The following is a 21,218-nucleotide window of genomic DNA, read 5'->3' as shown; positions in this document are numbered from 1 at the left end:
TTGTACTAAATTCAACAAAGTTTTTTGTCATTATTAGTATTTTATTGTTAATATTGCATACAGAAGAAAGTCGAAAAGGGCGGCCGTAAGTGTCAGTGATACAACCACATGTACCTTAAGCACGGAAACTGAATGGGGAGGTATTAAGCTAGGTTGAGAATCACCAGTAAACAACTCTGCCTGATGGAGCGAAGACGAGTTTCGATTAGTCGCATGCAGATGGCTAGAGAGAAGTGTTTTTGTCTGCCAGCCTTTAGACAATGGGAAGCAAGTGGGCCGTGACGCCGGCTTCCCTGGACGAAGCGACCAGCCGAGGAAGCCAACTGTATCGCCAAACAACGGCACAACTGTGATGCAGCTTCGTTCTTGCATCTCAGACTCACTGTCTGTTCACTGGACCTCAAAATGAAAATGAAGTACCTATCCTTGACGCGCATAAGATAACTTTTGCAAATATCATCTTTCTCTGTTCTTAACAATGCTTGTCACTTGTACAAATGAACATCTTGAGAGCATCAAAATGCGAAACACAAACCATATACAGCAAGTAGAGCACAAATTTGTTCTGTTGAAACTATCTAACTGTGGCAATAGGTATCACTTGATTAGCATGGTTACTAAAACTGATGCAATTGTATCTGTCCTACACCCACGTCCTGTAATCCCAGTTTCCAATAATTTGATTTTTGTTTCCAAATCATAAATTTTATCATTTTACTATTATCAACGTAAAGTGAAGCACGCATGAACTCTAAAGTAGGTTCGAAACCGAAGTATTTACTAAGCATGGACGCATTGGAGATGATATACTCTTGCCTTATCATGGTCCAAGAAGAGCTTAAAAATACTCTTATAGGAGGATCTGATACTAAACATGGAACACAAACGTTGTGAATCATAGCATTTTTGTTATACGCACAAGACTAACATATAAGGGCAGTCAAACGAAAACGAGACATACGGAAAAAAGTAAGTAAACTATTTATTATATCAAAAATAACCGCCACAAGTGTTAACATATTTACCCGACTGTGAGATAAGAAGGTCAGTGCCGCATGTTTGAGGAACCATGATTGCACCCAGGCGTGAACTTCTTTGTCCGGAGCAAATTGACGGCCACGAATGTCTTTCTGCAGGGCTCCAAAAACATGGAAATCGCATGGGGAGAGATCGGGACTGCGTAGAGGATGTGTAGGGGCTACCTAGCAAAAGTTCTGCAGCGTAGTCGAAACGACGGGGAAGAAGTTTCGCTGGGAAGCCCTTACACATCCTCCAGACGTTCCAGATGTCTTTCCATGGGAGTTCCATATTTTTGAGCCCTGAAGAAAGATATGATTGACCATCGATTTGCTCCTGACGAAGAGAAGCGTGCCTAGATACAACTATGGCTCCGTAGGTAACCGTAAAAAAGGCACTGATCGTCTTGTCTCACAGGAGGATAATGTATTAACAGTTATGGCTATGACTTTTGAAACAATAAACAGTTTACTTACTCGTTTTCATTTCACTGTTAATTATAGATAAAAAGAAACATCAGGTGCGTCACGAACTTCTGCCTTGAAATCAAACTATCAATCTTCGGCGTTGTAATCTGATGCAAAGTATGACAAAAGCTGCATTTATGTTCAAGATCAAAATGTAGGTAGCAGTATCACACTTTCTTCTAGTGACTACAGTCTCACCAGAGATGTTGCTGGGATTTTCTGCTTCCTGGACGAGACTCGTCTACAGAAACACCAGCTTGTGGGATAATATAATATGTCGTACAAATACAACCTTAAAAATTTGTTTGCTAATGCGTTCTAATCACAGTTGTTGAACGCACAGCATACTACAGCCCACCATAGTCTATTTCACACTTGCAGTCCTCAAACCTTAATATTACTTGTATATTTATCAATAAACCACTCTATTCATAGATTCTTTTACTAACTGGTAAATACATAATGTGATATGATAAAAATGAAAAGCAAAAGAAATAGCAGCTGTTTCCAACATTTGAAAGTTTTATTTCATATTATAATTCAAAAAGAAAATGGAGTGAAGTTGAGGCAACACTGTCTTACTAACCATAACAGCAGCCGACTCATGTTTACGCAGAGCAAGTCATCTACTTCAGGTCTTATACATTTTCATAACTTCTCCATATTCGTCCAAAAATAAGTCAGTTTACCCCAATTAAATTGGAGTTTTTAAATTTGTATATTAATTCCACTAAAAAATCTCTAAAACTTATCCCAGGAAGACCTCTCCAGCGAAGGAGACGGACCCGCTGCATTAATTATCGACCTGCAGTATTGCTACAACCACACAAGAAATCCTGAGACTATGCCACCAAAAAATTTTTGTTTTAAAATTCTACGATGGTGAGAATCGTCCAGTCCTTTAACCACAAGTTTCCAAGATAGTCTTTATCAAGCCATAAGCCATAGGCCTGATCTATGCACCTCTGAGACCAGACAGTACTGGGTTCTGCATCTATACACAACAGACCATAGGTACACTTTTAATTGCATCCCTACTATCTTGTCCTTAGATTTATTTCATGATACAAGGAAGAAAAATGAAGATTCCAAAATCCTCTTCCCTCCAGTTCGCTTAGTGGTGGCCAGTGCTATCAAGTACATACCATCAGATAACATAGCTGAAGTTCCACAGTAGACTAAGTGTGATTTATAACATAGTCTATAATAATATTGTTGTTGCAGGAGCTCCCGCATCAGTGTCAGATGAAGACCAGCAACGCCAAGTACAGATCGCCGTCGTGCAGCAGGGAGTAGGCCCATCAGCACCCCCTCCACCACAGCCCGGAAACGTGTGGATTCAGGTTCCTCAGCAGCCAGGCGGTGGCTACCCACAGCAGCCAGGTGGCGGCTACCCACAGCAGCCAGGTGGATATCCTCAACAGCCAGGTGGTTATCCTCAGCAGCCTGGCGGCTACCCTCAACAGCCAGGTGGCTATCCACAGCAACCAGGTGGCTACCCTCAGCAGCCAGGTGGCTACCCTCAACAACCAGGAGGCTATCCTCAGCAGCCTGGTGGCTATCCTCAGCAGCCAGGTGGATACCCACAACAGCCGGGTGGCTACCCTCAACAGCCAGGCGGTTACCCTCAACAGCCAGGTGGCTACCCTCAACAGCCAGGTGGCTACCCTCAACAGCCTGGTGGTTTCCCACAGCAGCCAGATGGTCAGCCACAGCAACCAGGAGGCATTCCTGAGCAGCCACAGCCTCAGCCACAGCCGCAGCCACAACCCCAGCCACAGCCACAACCTCAGCCACAGCCTCAGCCTGGTAAGATTCCAAATTGAACTATATTCTCACGCTACATTGGTTGTCACTGACTGAGACATTATGGCTACGCAATCACTTCTTCAAGCTTCATTCGACGTACTAGGTTTCTCCAGGGTAGACAGATAAAGAGTAAAATTCACTGAACATTCTGACACCAACCATTTGAATAAGAATTCGGCACCATCAGGAATCATAGCATTATTAAGTATCTGTAGTGATATCCAGATTTTATTCTTGAACTGTCTTGTGGCAGCAACCTTTAAACTATGGTCTTAGATCATAAAGTTAATAATTATGAGAATGATCAGTAACTTTTCTTGGAGATAGTGTATTTTTGAAACACGGCTAGTGACTACTTCACCCTCCTCTAATCTTATAATATTAAAACTATTCTGAGTGATAAATTGAATCCAGTTTTTATCCATGGAATTGTACATTATAGAATTTTTTTTCTTGTGGGGGTCCACAGCCTCACTATGTTTTAAGAAAGAAAACATGGTTCAAACTGCCTGTAATATATTTATTGTCTGTGTTGTTAGCAAATTTCACCTGATAGTCTTTTTCAAAACTGTTCAAATATGTGTGAATCCCTAAGGGTCCAAACTTATGAGGTCATCGGTCCCTGGACTTACACACTACTTAAACTAACTTATAATAAGGACAACACACACACCCATGCCCGAGGGAGGACTCGAACCTCCGGGTGGGAGGGGTAGCGCAATCCGTGACATGGTGCCTCAAACAACGCGGCTACTCCGCGCGGCAAGTCATTTTCAAGCACTTATCACAAGCCTCAGTCTTCACATCACATTTGAATAAATAGGAATGTCATATGTAAAGGCACACATCGCTTTCACGTGCGTCTGTAGCAGAAATACAATCCAATAGTGCAGTAAATTACATCCATAATAATAAGCATACACTGTTTACATAGTAGTGAAACCCCTTAACACCGTCACCTCACTTCTGATCCCTATAAGATTACTTTGGAGGCATTAATTACAATCACATAAGTGCCAGTTGTTAGCTTCACATCTATTTTCTCCATTAAAACTCATTTGATGGCTAAAATCTACTAACACATTTTAAAGCAATATACTTAGAACCTTCATGCGGAGCTTTCATATCGACAACCAGATTACTACATAAAAACGTAGGTCACTAATAATGTCATGCGAAGGTCAATCCTAAAGTATCTCCTGAAACACAAGTCCGGTACACATAAATTATGATAATGTGTCTGTTCTCCCCAAAGAAAATCTGTATCAAACCTGTTAGACAGGTAATCTGTACCTATATTGGAAAGTGCCTAGTATTTCCATGTGAGAAGGATGAAAAAATTTAAATACTTGTAAGTAAATATCATGTCACACTGACAAACAAATGAAAATTTAAAGATGTTTTATTCAGTATGCAATATGAGAAAACTGGAAGATAACGTAGTAGTTAAGGTCTAACGATGAACTGTGTCAAGAACTATAAATTGGAATTTAGGATCATACTCCCAGAGATGGAACGTAATGTGCACTGTTTGATATTCGGCGCACAGAGCCAGCGACAGAGAGCCCCGAGTTGGCAGAGCTTCGCAAGAGCTGCAAAGCTCCCCGCGGGCAGTTCCCCACCAAGGACTGCCACAAGTTCGTCAACTGCTGGGACGACGTGGTCATCGAGCAGGAGTGCCCTGCCGGGCTGGCCTTCAGCGAGGAAGGTTTCTGCGACTACCCTTACAACGTGGATTGTGGCTCCCGTACTACAGATAGTAAGTCAACCTTAGTACCTTGGCATAATCATAGCCTTAATAATGTTGCCCCTTTATGTTTATGTCTACCATTTAAGGAAAATTATATAATTCCCTTGATGGAAACTCATTCGACTCAGTGTGACACAATAACTACATATTTTGATATTTATCTACTTCAAGATGTAATTTACCACTTCTCAACTGCAATAATGCGAAAAAATAATCTTAATTTACTACACATTTGTAATTTGTTCATGTGGTCCTACTCACCGTATTGATTCAGTTCGAATAAAACCAATAGAGTAGGTCTGAATAGATCAACTGCATCGCTACAGCAATGTAGCTTGATATATAAATGGCCTTTGTTAACAGTACGTAGCCTGATATCATTGCTCTGAAGAACTCACAAGATTTTCTTCAGAACTGAGAAGTAGCATGTCAGATTGTTTCCGATTACTCAGTATCGATGAGTCGAGAACTCTGCCATTGGGAACCATCTGACTTTTACGGGAGATGAACCAGAGGAACCACAGTAGCATGGAGAATGGAACTCAAAATTTCCCTCGCTTATCGTTAGTATGATCAACCGACGTAATCAGCGCCATATAAAAGATTATAACTTCTATAATCGAAAATTTTGAATGATAAATGACACTGAAACTACACGACATAGCGTAGTAGTTTAACATGACCTTGCTGTTCGACTAGACTTGAAAACTTCTCAAAAACGTGATAACCAAGGATCAATGTCAAGGAGGCTACGGACAGTTCAATCACGTGACATTCTTTCCTACTCAGGTTCCTGCGATCGAAACAGATCAACGTTTACAGATATTTTCAGATGAAATAAACTATGGCAGTAAAATAGTATCAGGATACGACATTTAAAATTTGTTCTATATACACTGAGTACCCAACATTCAGAATGTTTCAACGTAAGATCGAGAGTATAAAAATACAGCAGCACACAAACTGTAATAAGTACCTGAGAAATGGAAAGGAGAGATCTCTTGGATTCATTACAAGGTAATGATTCCGGCAAGACTGTAGTCTTGGTCTCCTGCTTTTAGTAATGTAACTGGAAATGGCAATGAAGGCATATAGCTACAAAGTTAAAAAGCTTATCATTGGATATGATGAAATCCGTTCAAATGACAAGATTTGGCTTTAGCCGACAGCTTCGTGATAGTAGCCGCTAGTGAAGAAAACTTCCAACATACCATCAATGTTGAAGAAATAGGGAATTGATTTAAATGTCGAAGAAACAAAAAATATGATTGTAGACCAAAGAAAAGAATGGTCTAACATCAAAGCTGAAGAAAGGTTCAAGAACAGGTTTGCATATTTCAGGACTTGCGCTCTATCATCAATGGTAGATGAGATGAAAAAATCAGGGAAAGAGTAAGAGCGACAGGGTGTTTAATTCAGTCAGACGAAACTTCCTGAAAAAGCTGAGAGACATCAAAGAGACAAACTTAGCTTCGTATAGAATTTTCTACGTCCAGACATTGATATATGGTTGTGAAACTTGGGTAGTGAACGTGCGAAGAAAAACCTCAGATCCAAGCAACAGAAATTAAATACCGCCTGAAAACAGAAAAAAGGTTTAGAAGAGATAGGATCCGAAGTACATCCATTCACAAAAAATTAAATAGAAGAACTCTAGATAAGACTATCTAAGAGCCACAGATGGAGTTGCATGGTCAAGTCCAACGAACTTCGAAAGGTCGCCTGCGAAGGTAAACGAATGGTGAGGGAAGACAGGGAGAGAGGAAGAGAACAGTCAATAAGATATGGGAGAAGGAAACAGAAGAAGCGCTGGAAGTGAAATGGCCGACGGTGAGAGAAGCAGTAACTGCGACTGCAGACACCGAGGTATGGAAATCGTAAGTATCCCCCACACAGAGAGGTAGATGATGATTAGATTAAATAAGAATACTTTCGACCTATTTCTCACCACTATTCCTGACATCCCAATACCTGAAAATTCGTCGATTAACACTGTCCACACATATTGAAAGGCTAACTCGTTGTGTAATCTGTAATTACTTAATGCTCCGTGAGAGTGGCTAGGTAAGTGTGAACTGCGAGAAAGTAGGGGTATCACAGCCACCGTACGCCTCGGAGGATGAAATGGGAAGCAGCAGACGCGGACTGTAGCACGCCCAACAAAAATGTATGTCCGTTGCAGAGCCAGCGCCGCTGGGTGACGCGTCGTGTCCTACGCCGTACGGCACCTACCGCAGCGACAAGAACTGCAGCGCCTTCGTCGTCTGCGTAGCCGCCACTCCCTACCTCTTCAACTGCCCCGAGGGCCTCGACTTTAATGACGTAAGTCCACATACTGTCTAAGAGTAATATGCAGCGCATATCTGTTGTACGTGTTGTATCTCAGCTTCTGTCTCTCTCAGCCGCGTTTATTGTATCTACGTAGTGTCCCAAACAGCTATGAATCAAATCGTACATATTGCAGCGTATCCTAAATGAACACTTGGAGCTAGGGAACTAACTGTCAACATGAATATTAAGCTTTGTTCCCATACTATCTTATATCTAATAGCAATGACTTACGCTAATAGAAATTGTTCTCAGTCAGGACAACCGAACTCAATGCACGCTTAACATCAGCCCATAAAATGTTGCAACGCTCTCTGAGATATTCCTGTTGTCTTTTGTACAATGAGGCAGATAGATAGGACCCTGAAAACATTTTGTCTCCAGTTTCCACTGGGGTTTCTACAGCAACAGCTTCATGTAACATTAAGTGAAAAAATTTTACGAGTGACATGCACCAGTCGTAGTGGCCATGTGACAGGATATCCCCTTTCAATCCAGAAATGAGAGTACCTGTTGGTCAGGTACTCATGGAAATTAATACCAAAATGAGATGGGGTACTGTCGTGCTCAAATAGTACCCTCTAGCAGACAACAGGAGGCAGATCTACAGTCTACAACAAATTTCGAATATGCCGCACGCAGCTGTGATTTGTGCGACATTAGTAGTTCATAAAAAGGTGCCTCACACTCATAGCTCATTCATGGCAGCCTAAAATATATACTTCCGACCACTGGTTTCTTATCTCAAAATACAGTTTGGGATTCTCAACAGGATGTATAATTTTGATCCTAAATGTTTCAGACACCCTGCGTTGTGTGTGTGTGTGTGTGTGTGTGTGTGTGTGATAACTACAGATACACGTGGTATGATTCGAAATAAACGAAAAGCGAAGATACGGACTTCGTCCTATACCGCGCGCGCACTCCGCTGCGGAATGAAAGGCTCATTTTGGAAACCATATGATTTCTTTTACATTTTACATAAATTTGAGTGAGAACTTTAGAGAATGCGCTTACGTTTACTGGAACTACGTCAGTCTTGAGTTTCTTCCCACGAGTTTGGTCGAAATAAACCACTGTACTGTCACACCGTTGTCTTTCTGTGATACTTAAATGATTTGTAAGTTGGCTTCTTGGATATACGCTCGTATTATTGCTTGTCACTATATGTCTCTCCTGTACCTCTGCGTTTTTATAGTACACATTACTTCTGCTGGACGTAGTTTCACTCATGGGGAGGGGTGAGGCAGAATGATAATGATGTATCCAGCAAATATAAGCACTTTAACGCCAAACACGAGCACCTAATTTAAAAACTGAGATGTATGAAGTAACAAAAAACGCCAAACACGCTTTCAGGGTCCAAAGGCTCACGAAGGAAAATACAGGAAAGAAGGACTGGTAGCAAAATGTCTTATCTGTGCCCATGGACCGTTGTACATTAGGTAGTTCATAGAGATATCCACCGCTAGAAATAGGCACTAGTTACAAGACTGTAGGATAAAGGTATCCTTATAACCCTAAGTGACTATTCTCGACAGAGCACCACTTACATATCGCGGAAAAGAGAACTCAGTGATGTAATAACAAATGCGGAGGAACACGTAACCTTACGATGGGCTGAGTACAGTATCGACGTAAGCCGCCAAGATGGAGACAGTTGGCTGACCTGTTGTTTGCGTGTGCTGCTGGGCAGGAGCTGGGCGTGTGCGACTACCCGTACCGCGTGGACTGCCGCGGCCTCGCCTCTGCCGGAGACGCCCCCGCACCCGCTCCTGGGCCCGACGGAGCTCCAGCGCCGCCGGCCGACGGCGGGTTCTACGGCAAGCGCCTGCCTCCTGGTAAGTTGGCACGCCTGCCACCAGACCGTTGATGGCGGCTTCTCCTTCTAATAACTCCTTCATTGTCCTTAAAAAAGAAAAAATCTCTTTCGGTGAAGGGGATCGAATGTGGGCCTTTCTTGTGGTAGCTAGTTGCGCAGATTGGAGGCCAACTATAAAGCTCTAAAGGAACTGACACAGACTTTTTAACAATGTAGGGACATGGATGCAATTGGACTGAACCAGAATGGTAGATACTATTACTTTCACACATACAATATCTTCCGTGCAGTGTAGTACTGTATTAGGTACCGAAACAGAATAACTGCACTTACCCAATCTACAGCAAATATAGGTCATGTTTGGACGTAACTGTGACTTACTAGAAATACAAGGGGACTTCAAATAGTAAGTTACACATTCTTATGACAGGCCAAGTAACTTCTGCTGAATGCTGCTCTACACTTCAGTGTGAACCAGATATATGAGACTACTTTTCAACACAGTCACCAAGTCGCTGTAAACAACCGTAGAAAAGTTGTACCAATCGTTCACTTTCTCGACGACACAAATACGCTCTTTAGTTACAGTGCCATTCCAGAACCGCTGTGTGAGCGTTCTCGTCTTTCGGAAATCTCTTTCCCCCAGGTGTCCTTTCATCTTGTCGAAAAGATGGAAATAACATTGTGCAAGATCTGGGCTTCCCTATCAGTGTCATCCTTCTTATTGCGTTCTTCGTCAAACTGTTAGCGCTATTTAGCTACAGCTGGACACGAAGATGCATTCGGTCTGTACACCAGCAGAATTTCATGGTGAATCTGTATGCAGTTCAGACTTTTTTTTCAGCAAGAACCGTAGTGTACCGCTTCCTGCAACTTTGGAGTACGTTCCCAGTTGCCACGCTACTTCAAGCGCACACTGTCATGCATCTGCTAACCTTACCACAGTAGAACTGTGTGTGCAGGAAACCCGGAATATCTGCCGACGTGTGGCAAAGTGCCACTCATGTCGCCTAACAGTCTTATTATCGTGGGACGACATGTGTAACTAACTTTCTGAAGCCCCTATGTGGGTGCATAGAAATACTTTCAAAGCGGAAAACAATGTGCGTGGAAACTAAAACAGAGAAACGTCACCTTTGTCGAAATCGATGCTATACAGGGTGGTCAGAAGCAGTCTGAAAAGCATGTAAGGGTGCTGCAGGGTAGGTTGTGCTGAGAAATAACTGTTAAGATAAAATTCGATACGTTGCGCCATTTTAGAGTTAATTAGCGTCGAAGTTCGCCAATCTGGCCTTTGCGTGCGCAAATTCATGCGGCCCGTCAGCTAAAATTAGTGTCAGTTGTTCTCTTACTGTAAATGATAGCGCACGAGACTGCTCAGCGTTTGATTAGGTTTCACTCCCATAGCCGTTTTTTATCTCACTCTCTTGCTCGGTTTCAGGAAACCAAACGAAGATCACTCTTGGCGACACCGCGCAAGGGCCTCATTGGCTAACTTCAATGCTAATTAACTCGGAAACGGCAAAACCTATCAATTTTTTTCTTAGTTGTTCCTCAACAGAACCTACGCTGCACACCTTTATAGCGGACTGTTTCTGAGCATCCAGTATAAGTTACGTAGGGTGTATCATAGGAGTGAAGACTGTTTTTCGAACATAGTAGTGTTATCGTAATAATGAAATGGTTTTAGGGCCTACTTACACCAAAAAAATTAGAAATGTTACTCTGCACAACTGTTCCACTGAAGCTTTGAGGCTGGACTAAAACTTTGTGCGAGACCCAGAACCTTGCCCTTCGTGGCCAATGCGCTATCGAGGCACGACTCACAACCCGCCCTCAGAGCTTCAGGGTTCGGCACAGTGTTTTACTCTGCCCCAAAGTTTCAAAACAGCGTACACTGCAAAGTGAATAATTTTTTTCTGAAATATTTCATTTGCTTGTAATACAATTCAGACTTCCTATCTTTGGTTGATTACATTTGGCCTAGTTTTGCAACCACTCCAGAAACACCACATGCTTCGAAATACAGTTGTACGACATGACGCCCGAAAACTTCTACTCACTGCTTGCTGCGTTTCCAGCCGTTTGAGCTGGAGGCAGCAGCTATAGTCGCTGCGACCGGACGGTTTCAGTGTGGCCGTTCTCAGATGCTTTAGGCCGCGTTCTGCCTGGGCAGCCCCCATCAGAACAGAATATAGGTGTTTTTCAAGATAGTCACGTAGTGTCAGTTGCTGCTGAAGCGTGTGTGTTTGGCAGGCATCCTGACGCCGGGCTCGTCGTGCAGCCACAACGCAGTGTTCCGGCTGACGGCCAGCTGCAGCTCCGTGTCGGTGTGCCGCGCCGGCCGCACCGCCATCGTCAACTGCGCACCAGGCTCCGCCTACGACGCCTACTCCGGCGCCTGCCTGCCCGCCTACAGGGCTCGCTGGTAAGTCTTCTCTCAACTAACTTACCCATTCGAGAGTACATCTAAAACTAAACTAAACTCCGTCCAAACGGGCCTTGGAAGGCCCAGCGGTACCGACCGGCCGCCGTGTCATCCTCAGCCCACAGGCGTCACTGGATGCGGATATGGAGGGGTATGTGATCAGAGACCGGAGCCGCTACTTCTCAATCAAGTAGCTCGTCAGTTTGCCTCACAAAGGCTGAGTGCACCCCGCTTGGCAACAGCGCTCGGCATACAGGATGGTCACCCATCCAACTGCTAGCCCAGCCCGACAGCGCTTAAGTTCGGTGATCTGATGACGGTAACCGGTGTTCCCAGTGCGGCAAGGCCGTTGGCATTCAAGAGTACATCACCAGTGCCGAAACACTCACCCACCTCCGTAGCCCCGAATCCCAACAGTACAAGACAATTTCATCGCTAGTATTTGGCCGGCAGCCAACGGTCTTCCCGCAGTAGCTACACTGGTTCCCTTCAGATCAACGAAGTGAAGCTCTGTCGGTCTTGGCTAACACTTACATGGGTGACCGCCTGGGTACGCCGAGCGGGTACATCACCAGTGCCGAAACACTCACCCACCTCCGTAGCCCCGAATCCCAACAGTACAAGACAATTTCATCGCTAGTATTTGGCCGGCAGGCAACGGTCTTCCCGCAGTAGTTACACTGGTTCCCTTCAGATCAACGAAGTGAAGCTCTGTCGGTCTTGGCTAACACATACATGGGTGACCGCCTGGGTATGCCGAGCGCTGCTGGCGAGCGGGATGCAATCGGCCCTTGCGACGCCAGTTGAGAAGCTATTGACTGAGAAGTAGCGGCTCCGGTTATGAAACATGACAACTGCCGGGAGAGCGGTATGTTGAACACATGCCACTCCACATCAGCATCCACTGAAGCCTACCGTCTGAGGATGACACGGCGGTCGATCGATTCAGTCGGGCCTTCCGAGCCCTCTTCGGACGGTGAGAGTTATTTGGCCGGCAAGGGGAGGAGAGATGTTGGCGTACAGTTCCTGATCACACGACTTTGCACCATTGTGCTGAGGTGAACTGCAAACCTCGCGATGCAAAACTGTTGATGATGATTAGTCCGACGGATGGGGACGTCAAACTCTGCGGCCACCTTGGAGCTGTTTCAGAGGTGCAGCCGTACAACTGCTCCAGCATTATGTTCGATGTGATATTTAGTATCGATACCAACACCTGAAATTGTGTCGATAAGGGCTTAATGTTCGGTGAAAAGAAACAAGAAATTTGAGGTTTGCTGATGACATTGCAATTCTGTCACAGACAGTGGCTGAATGGGAAGGACTGTGCCTTGAAAGGAGTGTAGAAGATGAACTTCAACAACAGCAAAACGAGATTAATGAAATGTAGTCGAATTAAATCGGACAATGCTAAGGGAATTAGATTAAGAAATGAAACACTAATAATAGTAGATGAGCTTTGCTATTTAGGCAGTAAAATAACTGGTGATGGCTAAGGTACAGAGGATATAAAATGTAGACCAGCAATGGCAAGAAAAGCGTTTCTGAAGCTGAAAAGTGTGTTAATGTCGAATATAATTTTAGTGTTAGGATGCCTCATATGAAAGTATTTGCCTGGAGTGCAACCTTATATGGAAATGGAACGTCGACGATAAACAGTTCGGACAAGAAGAGAATAGAAGCAATTGAAATGTGCTGCTACAGAAGAATACTGAAGATTAGATTGGTTGATAGCTGGTGACCATAGAATGCCGATTACCTGATTCACAATACTTTAGCAATCCAGAGCAGAAAAAAGTGTTTGAAAATAGAGTTTTGTTAAGTTATTAACGTCCTCCTTGAACAACATTTAGTTCACATACATCTAAATATTCGAATCATTTTTCCGAAGTAGTGGGTACGTCCTTAATATTATTGGTACATGCTGCTAACGTGTGATATGTTAATTATAGTTTCATAGTTTCACACCGTCTTTTGTTTTTAATACTGCAGCTTCGGGCCTTGTTTACCTCAGTGGGACCGTGTAAGTCTCATTAAACTACTAGTGACGGATTCCACACCATTCGCTACCTCCGATACCGATATTCAGTTATTTTTTCGATGTTAATAAACTATCTCTTGATTGATACAGATATCTGCACTACATGTATCGAAATAAACGTATCGACAATTACTTATGTCAATAACATCGGAACGTCACTAGGCAGGTTACGCACCAGTTCTTCGTTTCACCCTATCGCTCCATTCTTAATGTCACCTGCAACAGTATATTCTCTAACCACGGTCGGATTGTTGATGCGTACTCTCCCTGTTCGGTACAAGCAGGAATATATTAATTTTTGTATCGCCGAGAGCACGAAAAATATGAAAGAATTACCACCTGTGTAAAATATATTCGAACCGTTCGTGGTCTTTAGTGGTGTTACTAGGAAACATAAATAAAATTTTGACTCCCTTCGGACGGACACAGGAAAGGGAACTATTAACTTCGCTCTCTGGTACCCATCGGGCCACAGAGAATAATAGCTTGTGAAGTGTGCTTGGAGAGGCAGATACCGGCGAATATAAATAACTTTCCAGTGGCGATATTCGGGTTGTTTGGCGAAATGTGGGGAGGGATTATAGAGGGGCGAGACGCAGAGGTTGAGGGATGCGAGAAGAACAAATATCTGACGGAAGGAATGGTAGGGCTTCAAGTCCCGTCTAAACGAGGTCTTTACAGACGGAGCAAAAGTTCGATTTGTGGAAGGAAATCAGCCATGTCCTATTGAAAGAAATCGGCTTTTGCCTTAAGTGAATACAATTCCACCGCACGTCGACAGGCAAATAAATTTAAAAAATAGTTTAAAAGGGCCCTTCCAAAACAGCGTAAGAATTCAATTCATCTGTTGCTCGTCTTACCGCCTTATGATTAAGTGCTTAGTCCAATCGGAGTAAGACTATTATGAAACCGCCTCCCATAAAGAAAAGCGAAACTCTCTGTTTAATCTAGGAAAGGAGCGCTGGTTCCCACATGTAACCGCACATGTGGCGACTATCCACGCTTCTTATCTCTTGTAAATAAATACCTCGTATTTTCTGTCTATAACCACAAGCAACACTATTTTCTTTCCATGTGACTTTACATGTCGCAAGTCAGTTGTAAAGGGTGGGAAACGCTCTCTCACTTTAATATACTCTTTCTCGGGTTCCATGAATAAAGTGAGCCAAAACTAATTATTCATGAGATGAACCAAAACTGGATTCATAGAAAACTGACTCCAAATTTTGAAAAGCTGTAAAGGTTAAAATATTATAACAAAATATTTCTGCTAAAAATAAATATTGTTAATGCATGTAAGAAAAACGTTCCTATACCAACGCGTACAATTGCTTTGTTTTTGTTTCAGCTGAGCTCTTCACGACAGTCGGCGCTGGGAAGAGGAGTAACACAAACGGCTTTTATCTAACATTCACATCATGGCCTGAAGGAGACGCATCTGTGCCACCGTAACACTTATTTATTTAAAGGCAGATATGCTCGTTTATTAATCCAGTAATTGATATCTGAAGTACATTTCGCATTTACGGATAATTGCCAAAGACAAAGGTCGGCAACGTCTGCAGCCACAGTTTTGGATTCATTTCTATAATCAGAGATGTGATTCTGAGGCATTATTCTGTCAAAGAGTGCGCTGTGAGGACGAGAGAACTCTTTGACCTGATAACAATACTTAAATGCGACTAGCTGCTTCAGAATTCGTGCCATATTTCTCCTTTACACCTACTGAAGAAAGAATTTGTCGTTTTCTTAACAGCTCCTCCGAAGAAGCACTTTCTAGTAGTTGAGCAGCTTTCATAAAATTGTAGCATCTTGCAGAACGTTTATCTCAGACAGCTTAGATTTACTGGTTTCATGGGTTTTCATTTGAGTGTAGAGGAGCGACTATGAATTCGACAATATTTTTCAGTAGCATTCTAAGCTGAACTGGAGTACATCATGAAATAAGTGCCTTACTCGATAAAATGTTTCCTTTTGTATGTATTGCACTTTGAATTTTGATGTTAGCATGTACTAGTAACTGTCTGCGAATTTGCAGAAAATTGTACTGCAGAACAGCAATAAAGTTTATTTATTTGATTCTCATACTTACAAAAGCTTTCATTGTTCGTAATGACCTCCACAAAATTACCACATTAATTTGAGTGTCTAAGGAAAGACACCATGTAACCATATTACTAACAGTTAACATCTAAGAGCGTTATTTAAATTATTATGTTGAAAATACTCTCCTATGATTCATTTCTTGAACATATAACTTCATTTTCCAGAGTAATTGTTCCATTGCTCCTTAAGAATGGAAGAAATAAAAATTTAAGTCTTCTGCTGTTATTTAGTTATTTTGTGTTCATATCTGCCATGTTGTTGGCTTAGAAGATAGTGAACATGCTAAATTTGACTACAGAGGTCAATGCTCACACACATTGTTTATTGCCTGAACTGGTTTCGATATCTACCACATTTCACTTCTTAGCCGATGGCTGCACCAGAATTTAGCAGGGGCAGGCATTTCCTCAAGGCCCCTATGGTGCATATCGGCCTTCAGACTGCAAGACAACCATTAGGTAAGGCTAAGTATAATCACAAAAAGAGGGCACCTTGCCTTATTAGGATGTCGAAGGATTACTGAACAAGCCACAGCTTAATCACATGTCGGAAGGATTACTGGTTCAAATGGCTCTGAGCACTATGGGACTTAACATCTGAGGTCGTGAGTCCCCTAGAACGTAGAACTACTTAAACATAACTAACCTAAGGACATCACACACATCCATGCCCGAGGCAGGATTCGAACCTGCGACCGTAGCGGTCGTGCGGTTCCGGACTGAGCGCCTAGAACCGCTAGACCACCGCGGCCGGTGGAAGGATTACTGCACAAATGTTCAAATGTGTGTTATTTTCTAAGGGACCAAACTGCTGAGGTCATCGGTCACTAGACTTGCACACTACTTAGACTGACTTATGCTAAGAACAACACACACACCCATCCCCGAGGGAGGACTCGAACATTCGACGGAAGTGGCCGCGCAGTAAGTGACATGGCGCCTCTAACCGCGCGGCCCGATTACTGAACAAGCCACAGCTTTATCACTAGACATGTGACATTCAACAGTTTCCGAAACGTAATATTAGAAATGTTCTAATAGCTAAGACACACACCTGTAAGAAAATAACACAACTAGGAAATCTTCTCTACAACAAAAGAAACTGTTAATAGGGGGTGTGGTCACCACTAATGGCCTCACACGCTGCACAGCGACGTGACATGCCCTCTACGAGATGATTCAGTAGCTCTCTTGGCAGTCGTTCCCATTCTTCGGCAGGGGCGATGCAGAGGTCTGGAACTGTCGTTGGTGGAGACTGGCGGGATGGAATTTCCCTCCATAGTGCATCCCAGGCATGTTCTATACGATTCAGATCCGGGGACCTTGATCGCCAGTCCATTCGACAGACATGTTCCCCTTCAAGAAATTCATCCACCAGAGCAGCTCGACTGGCGATATTGTCCGTAAAGAAAAATTCTGGACTAACTGCGCCTCTCAAAAGGCAAAAATGTGGTATCAGTACCTCATCCCTCCCTGTACCTCTGAACATTTACAGTATTCCTCCGATCAACAATGAAGGTGTGCAGCTCCTTACAACCATTCAACATGATGCTTCCACACACCATGGCGCCATTGCCACCAAACCGGCCCTTTCCGCATTGTTCCTGGGGTTGTATCAGCTATCAGATTCTCTCCAGAGCAATGTGCGACGAGAATCATTTTGTAAACTGAAACTGAATGAATCTCTTGAGAGCACACTCCTCCAGTCATTCGTGGTCTAACTTTGATACTGCCGACTCCACAATACACGGTCCCCTCTCTGAGCTACAGTGAGCTGAATACACAACGCCGGACGTTTGGCAAACAACCCTTCTGCTCTGAGCCTCAGATACACGGTTTGTCGGGGAACGGCAACTCCAGGGGGAGCTGCAAGCCCCCAGCCAGTTTTGTTGCAGGTGTACTCCGATTTCGTCGGGCAGTTACGGCCATGCCGGCCGGAGTGGGGGAGGGTTCAAATGGCTCTGAGCACTATGGGACTCAACTGCTGTGGTCATCAGTCCCCTAGAACTTAGAACTACTTAAACCTAACTAACCTAAGGACATCACACACGGTCATGCTCGAGGCAGTATTCGAACCTGCGACCGTAGCAGCGCCTAGAACCGCTAGACCACCGCGGCCGGCAGTGGCCGAGGGGTTCTAGGCGCTACAGTCTGAGACCGCGAGACCGCTGCGGTCGCAGGTTCGAATCTTGCCTCGGGCATGGGTGTTTGTCATGTCCTTAGATTAGTTAGGTTTAAGTAGTTCTAAGTTCTAGGGGACTGATGACCACAGCAGTTAAGTCCCATAGTGCTCAGAGCCATTTGAACCATTTATTTGAAGTTAAGGCCAGATATCGGTCCTGGTGTGGGGCAGTTATTCTTGGTCGACCTTGTACTGGCCTACGACAAACATCTTCTGTGCCTCAAACCGCCGCCAAACACTCGAAATGACACTTTGTGAAACATCTAAGGACAGTGTCTCTTACCTGCTTCCAGGCGGCCGGGTCCAAATGGCGTCGTTGTGACACTACGTTGCCAACTTCACCAAGAGCCTACACTTTTCTCACTATGAATGGACAAACAAGAGAGATATGTGAACTCATGGACTGTTGATGTCTAGCTTTCGGTTACGCCGCTATACGGGGTACTCCCTTCCTATACAGACGAATAAATAGAATTCGTAGGTAAATATTTAGGAGATATTTAGTGATTGCTCGTCTCTTCTCTTTCCATTTTCGTATTTTCCAGCTTATGCTTAATTTTTGCATACTAGCGTACTCACTATCGTAGACGAACAGTAGGGTATGTATGAAAAAGGTCAAAATGAACTTTTTTCAAGCACGGATAGTACAGCAAATTTTTACAAAATGAGATAACGTGGTTAATGAAAAAAGAACTGCTTTACACGGTAGATGCATGAAATAGGTATCGTCCACATCAAATGCAGCTCAGAGCGCGATTTTTCAAACTGTGAAACAGGTTTAGCAGCTCTGCCTAACGAATGGCAGCACTGGCGTTTCCAGTTTCTTACTGAAGATCTTTCAGTGTGTGGTGATTATATGATATACCTCACCCTTCAACTTGCCGCACAAGTAAAAGTCACAGGGAGAGAGATGAGCCGATCTCGGAGGCCATGAGACTTTGCTGACCGTCCTCTACTTACACAGCACCTCATGAATCGTGGCACGGTTATATGTGAGACGTGTGCTGCTGCTACAACTTGCTGAAGACATCAGTAAATTTCCGATTACTAATGAGCTCTTTCCTGTTTAGATTAAATTCTCACAATGCGCAAAAGATATTTTTCATATCAGTTTAATTTTTTCCCTTTCTGTGTTATTAAATTACTTCTGAGGGAATATGGATCGTCGTGGTGCTATACGCATGGCATACTGCAGTTAAATTACAACACATCACCCACAGAGATAGTTTTTATATTGCTTATAGCATGCGTCAGTAATTAACGTGGAACGTACAGTATGCTCATAGACAGTAAAGTTATGCACCTAGCAGGAAGGGCCCGATGCTGACGCAATTCCGTACACATATGCGCCAGCAATGGGTTTGTAAATGTTTAGAATTTTTATCATCTGTGATGCCTAGAGCAGCAGAGTGTATTTATTGTGTCACTACGTGACCATGTAATCAAATTTGTCAGTGTACGCAGGGTGTTTCACAACAACGCGTCAGGTGATTATACACTCCTGGAAATGGAAAAAAGAACACATTGACACCGGTGTGTCAGACCCACCATACTTGCTCCGGACACTGCGAGAGGGCTGTACAAGCAATGATCACACGCACGGCACAGCGGACACACCAGGAACCGCGGTGTTGGCCGTCGAATGGCGCTAGCTGCGCAGCATTTGTGCACGGCCGCTGTCAGTGTCAGCCAGTTTGCCGTGGCATACGGAGCTCCATCGCAGTCTTTAACACTGGTAGCATGCCGCGACAACGTGGACGTGAACCGTATGTGCAGTTGACGGACTTTGAGCGAGGGCGTATAGTGGGCATGCGGGAGGCCGGGTGGACGTACCGCCGAATTGCTCAACACGTGGGGCGTGAGGTCTCCACAGTACATCGATGTTGTCGCCAGTGGTCGGCGGAAGGTGCACGTGCCCGTCGACCTGGGACCGGACCGCAGCGACGCACGGATGCACGCTAAGACCGTAGGATCCTACGCAGTGCCGTAGGGGACCGCACCGCCACTTCCCAGCAAATTAGGGACACTGTTGCTCCTGGGGTATCGGCGAGGACCATTCGCAACCGTCTCCATGAAGCTGGGCTACGGTCCCGCACACCGTTTGGCCGTCTTCCGCTCGCGCCCCAACATCGTGCAGCCCGCCTCCAGGGGTGTCGCGACAGGCGTAAATGGAGGGACGAATGGAGACGTGTCGTCTTCAGCGATGAGAGTCACTTCTGCCTTGGTGCCAATGATGGTCGTATGCGTGTTTGGCGCCGTGCAGGTGAGCGCCACAATCAGGACTGCATACGACCGAGGCACACAGGGCCAACACCCGGCATCATGGTGTGGGAAGCGATCTCCTACACTGGCCGTACACCTCTGGTGATCGTCGAGGGGACACTGAATAGTGCACTGTACATCCAAACCGTCATCGAACCCATCGTTCTACCATTCCTAGACCGGCAAGGGAACTTGCTGTTCCAACAGGACAATGCACGTCCGCATGTATCCCGTGCCACCCAACGTGCTCTAGAAGGTGTAAGTCAACTACCCTGGCCAGCAAGATCTCCGGATCTGTCCCCCATTGAGCATGTTTGGGACTGGATGAAGCGTCGTCTCACGCGGTCTGCACGTCCAGCACGAACGCTGGTCCAACTGAGGCGCCAGGTGGAAATGGCATGGCAAGCCGTTCCACAGGACTACATCCAGCATCTCTACGATCGTCTCCATGGGAGAATAGCAGCCTGCATTGCTGCGAAAGGTGGATATACACTGTGCTAGTGCCGACATTGAGCATGCTCTGTTGCCTGTGTCTATGTGCCTGTGGTTCGGTCAGTGTGATAATGTGATATATCTGACCCCAGGAATGTGTCAATAAAGTTTCCCCTTCCTGGGACAATGAATTCACGGTGTTCTTATTTCAATTTCCAGGAGTGTATAAAATTACGACACTGCAAACTCCCCCTTCCGTGCCAGTGTAACTTCCCCACCCCTTCCATTACTTGCTGCCTTCCAGTGCACCCAAATCTTCAGGTTAGTCTCTATCTGTATAACAACCTGCCAACTTGTATTGCAGCATAGAATTAGACGCTTAGTGCGAGAAGAGATCTGAAAAGAAACAATGTCTGCACCATCCAGTGTGTACGGTAGGGGTGATTCAACTGCCCCTACCGATGTGTTTTATGCACCCCGCAATGTTATATCTGGCCTTCAAAAACCACGCGAGAGATTTTCATATTCTCTCCTTTGCTACCCATAAACTATTAGCCCTACATAAAAAAGAACAG

General features: G+C 44.4%; 1 protein-coding gene and 1 long non-coding RNA gene across 2 annotated transcripts in view; one reads left to right on the top strand and one right to left on the bottom strand.

Annotated features, from left to right (window-relative positions):
- The window catches only part of LOC126298651 (uncharacterized), a 123,187-nt gene extending 114,065 nt beyond the window's left edge, over positions 1-9,122 (bottom strand). Inside the window, exon 1 of the long non-coding RNA XR_007552638.1 lies at positions 9,041-9,122. This is a non-coding gene — a long non-coding RNA (uncharacterized LOC126298651). The remainder of the gene's footprint in view (positions 1-9,040) is intronic.
- LOC126298650 (basic salivary proline-rich protein 1-like) overlaps positions 1-15,749 on the top strand; it is a 40,766-nt gene extending 25,017 nt beyond the window's left edge. Inside the window, exons 3-8 of the mRNA XM_049990065.1 lie at positions 2,709-3,293; positions 4,843-5,052; positions 7,226-7,365; positions 9,068-9,212; positions 11,450-11,621; positions 15,011-15,749. Coding sequence (XP_049846022.1) covers positions 2,709-3,293; positions 4,843-5,052; positions 7,226-7,365; positions 9,068-9,212; positions 11,450-11,621; positions 15,011-15,014 — 1,256 coding nt within the window. The 3' untranslated portion in view covers positions 15,015-15,749. The remainder of the gene's footprint in view (positions 1-2,708; positions 3,294-4,842; positions 5,053-7,225; positions 7,366-9,067; positions 9,213-11,449; positions 11,622-15,010) is intronic.
- Positions 15,750-21,218: the final 5,469 nt, after the last annotated feature.

Source organism: Schistocerca gregaria, chromosome X, assembly GCF_023897955.1.
Source record: "Schistocerca gregaria isolate iqSchGreg1 chromosome X, iqSchGreg1.2, whole genome shotgun sequence".
Classification (NCBI taxonomy): domain Eukaryota; kingdom Metazoa; phylum Arthropoda; class Insecta; order Orthoptera; family Acrididae; genus Schistocerca; species Schistocerca gregaria.
This window is presented reverse-complemented; position numbering and strand designations above follow the sequence as displayed.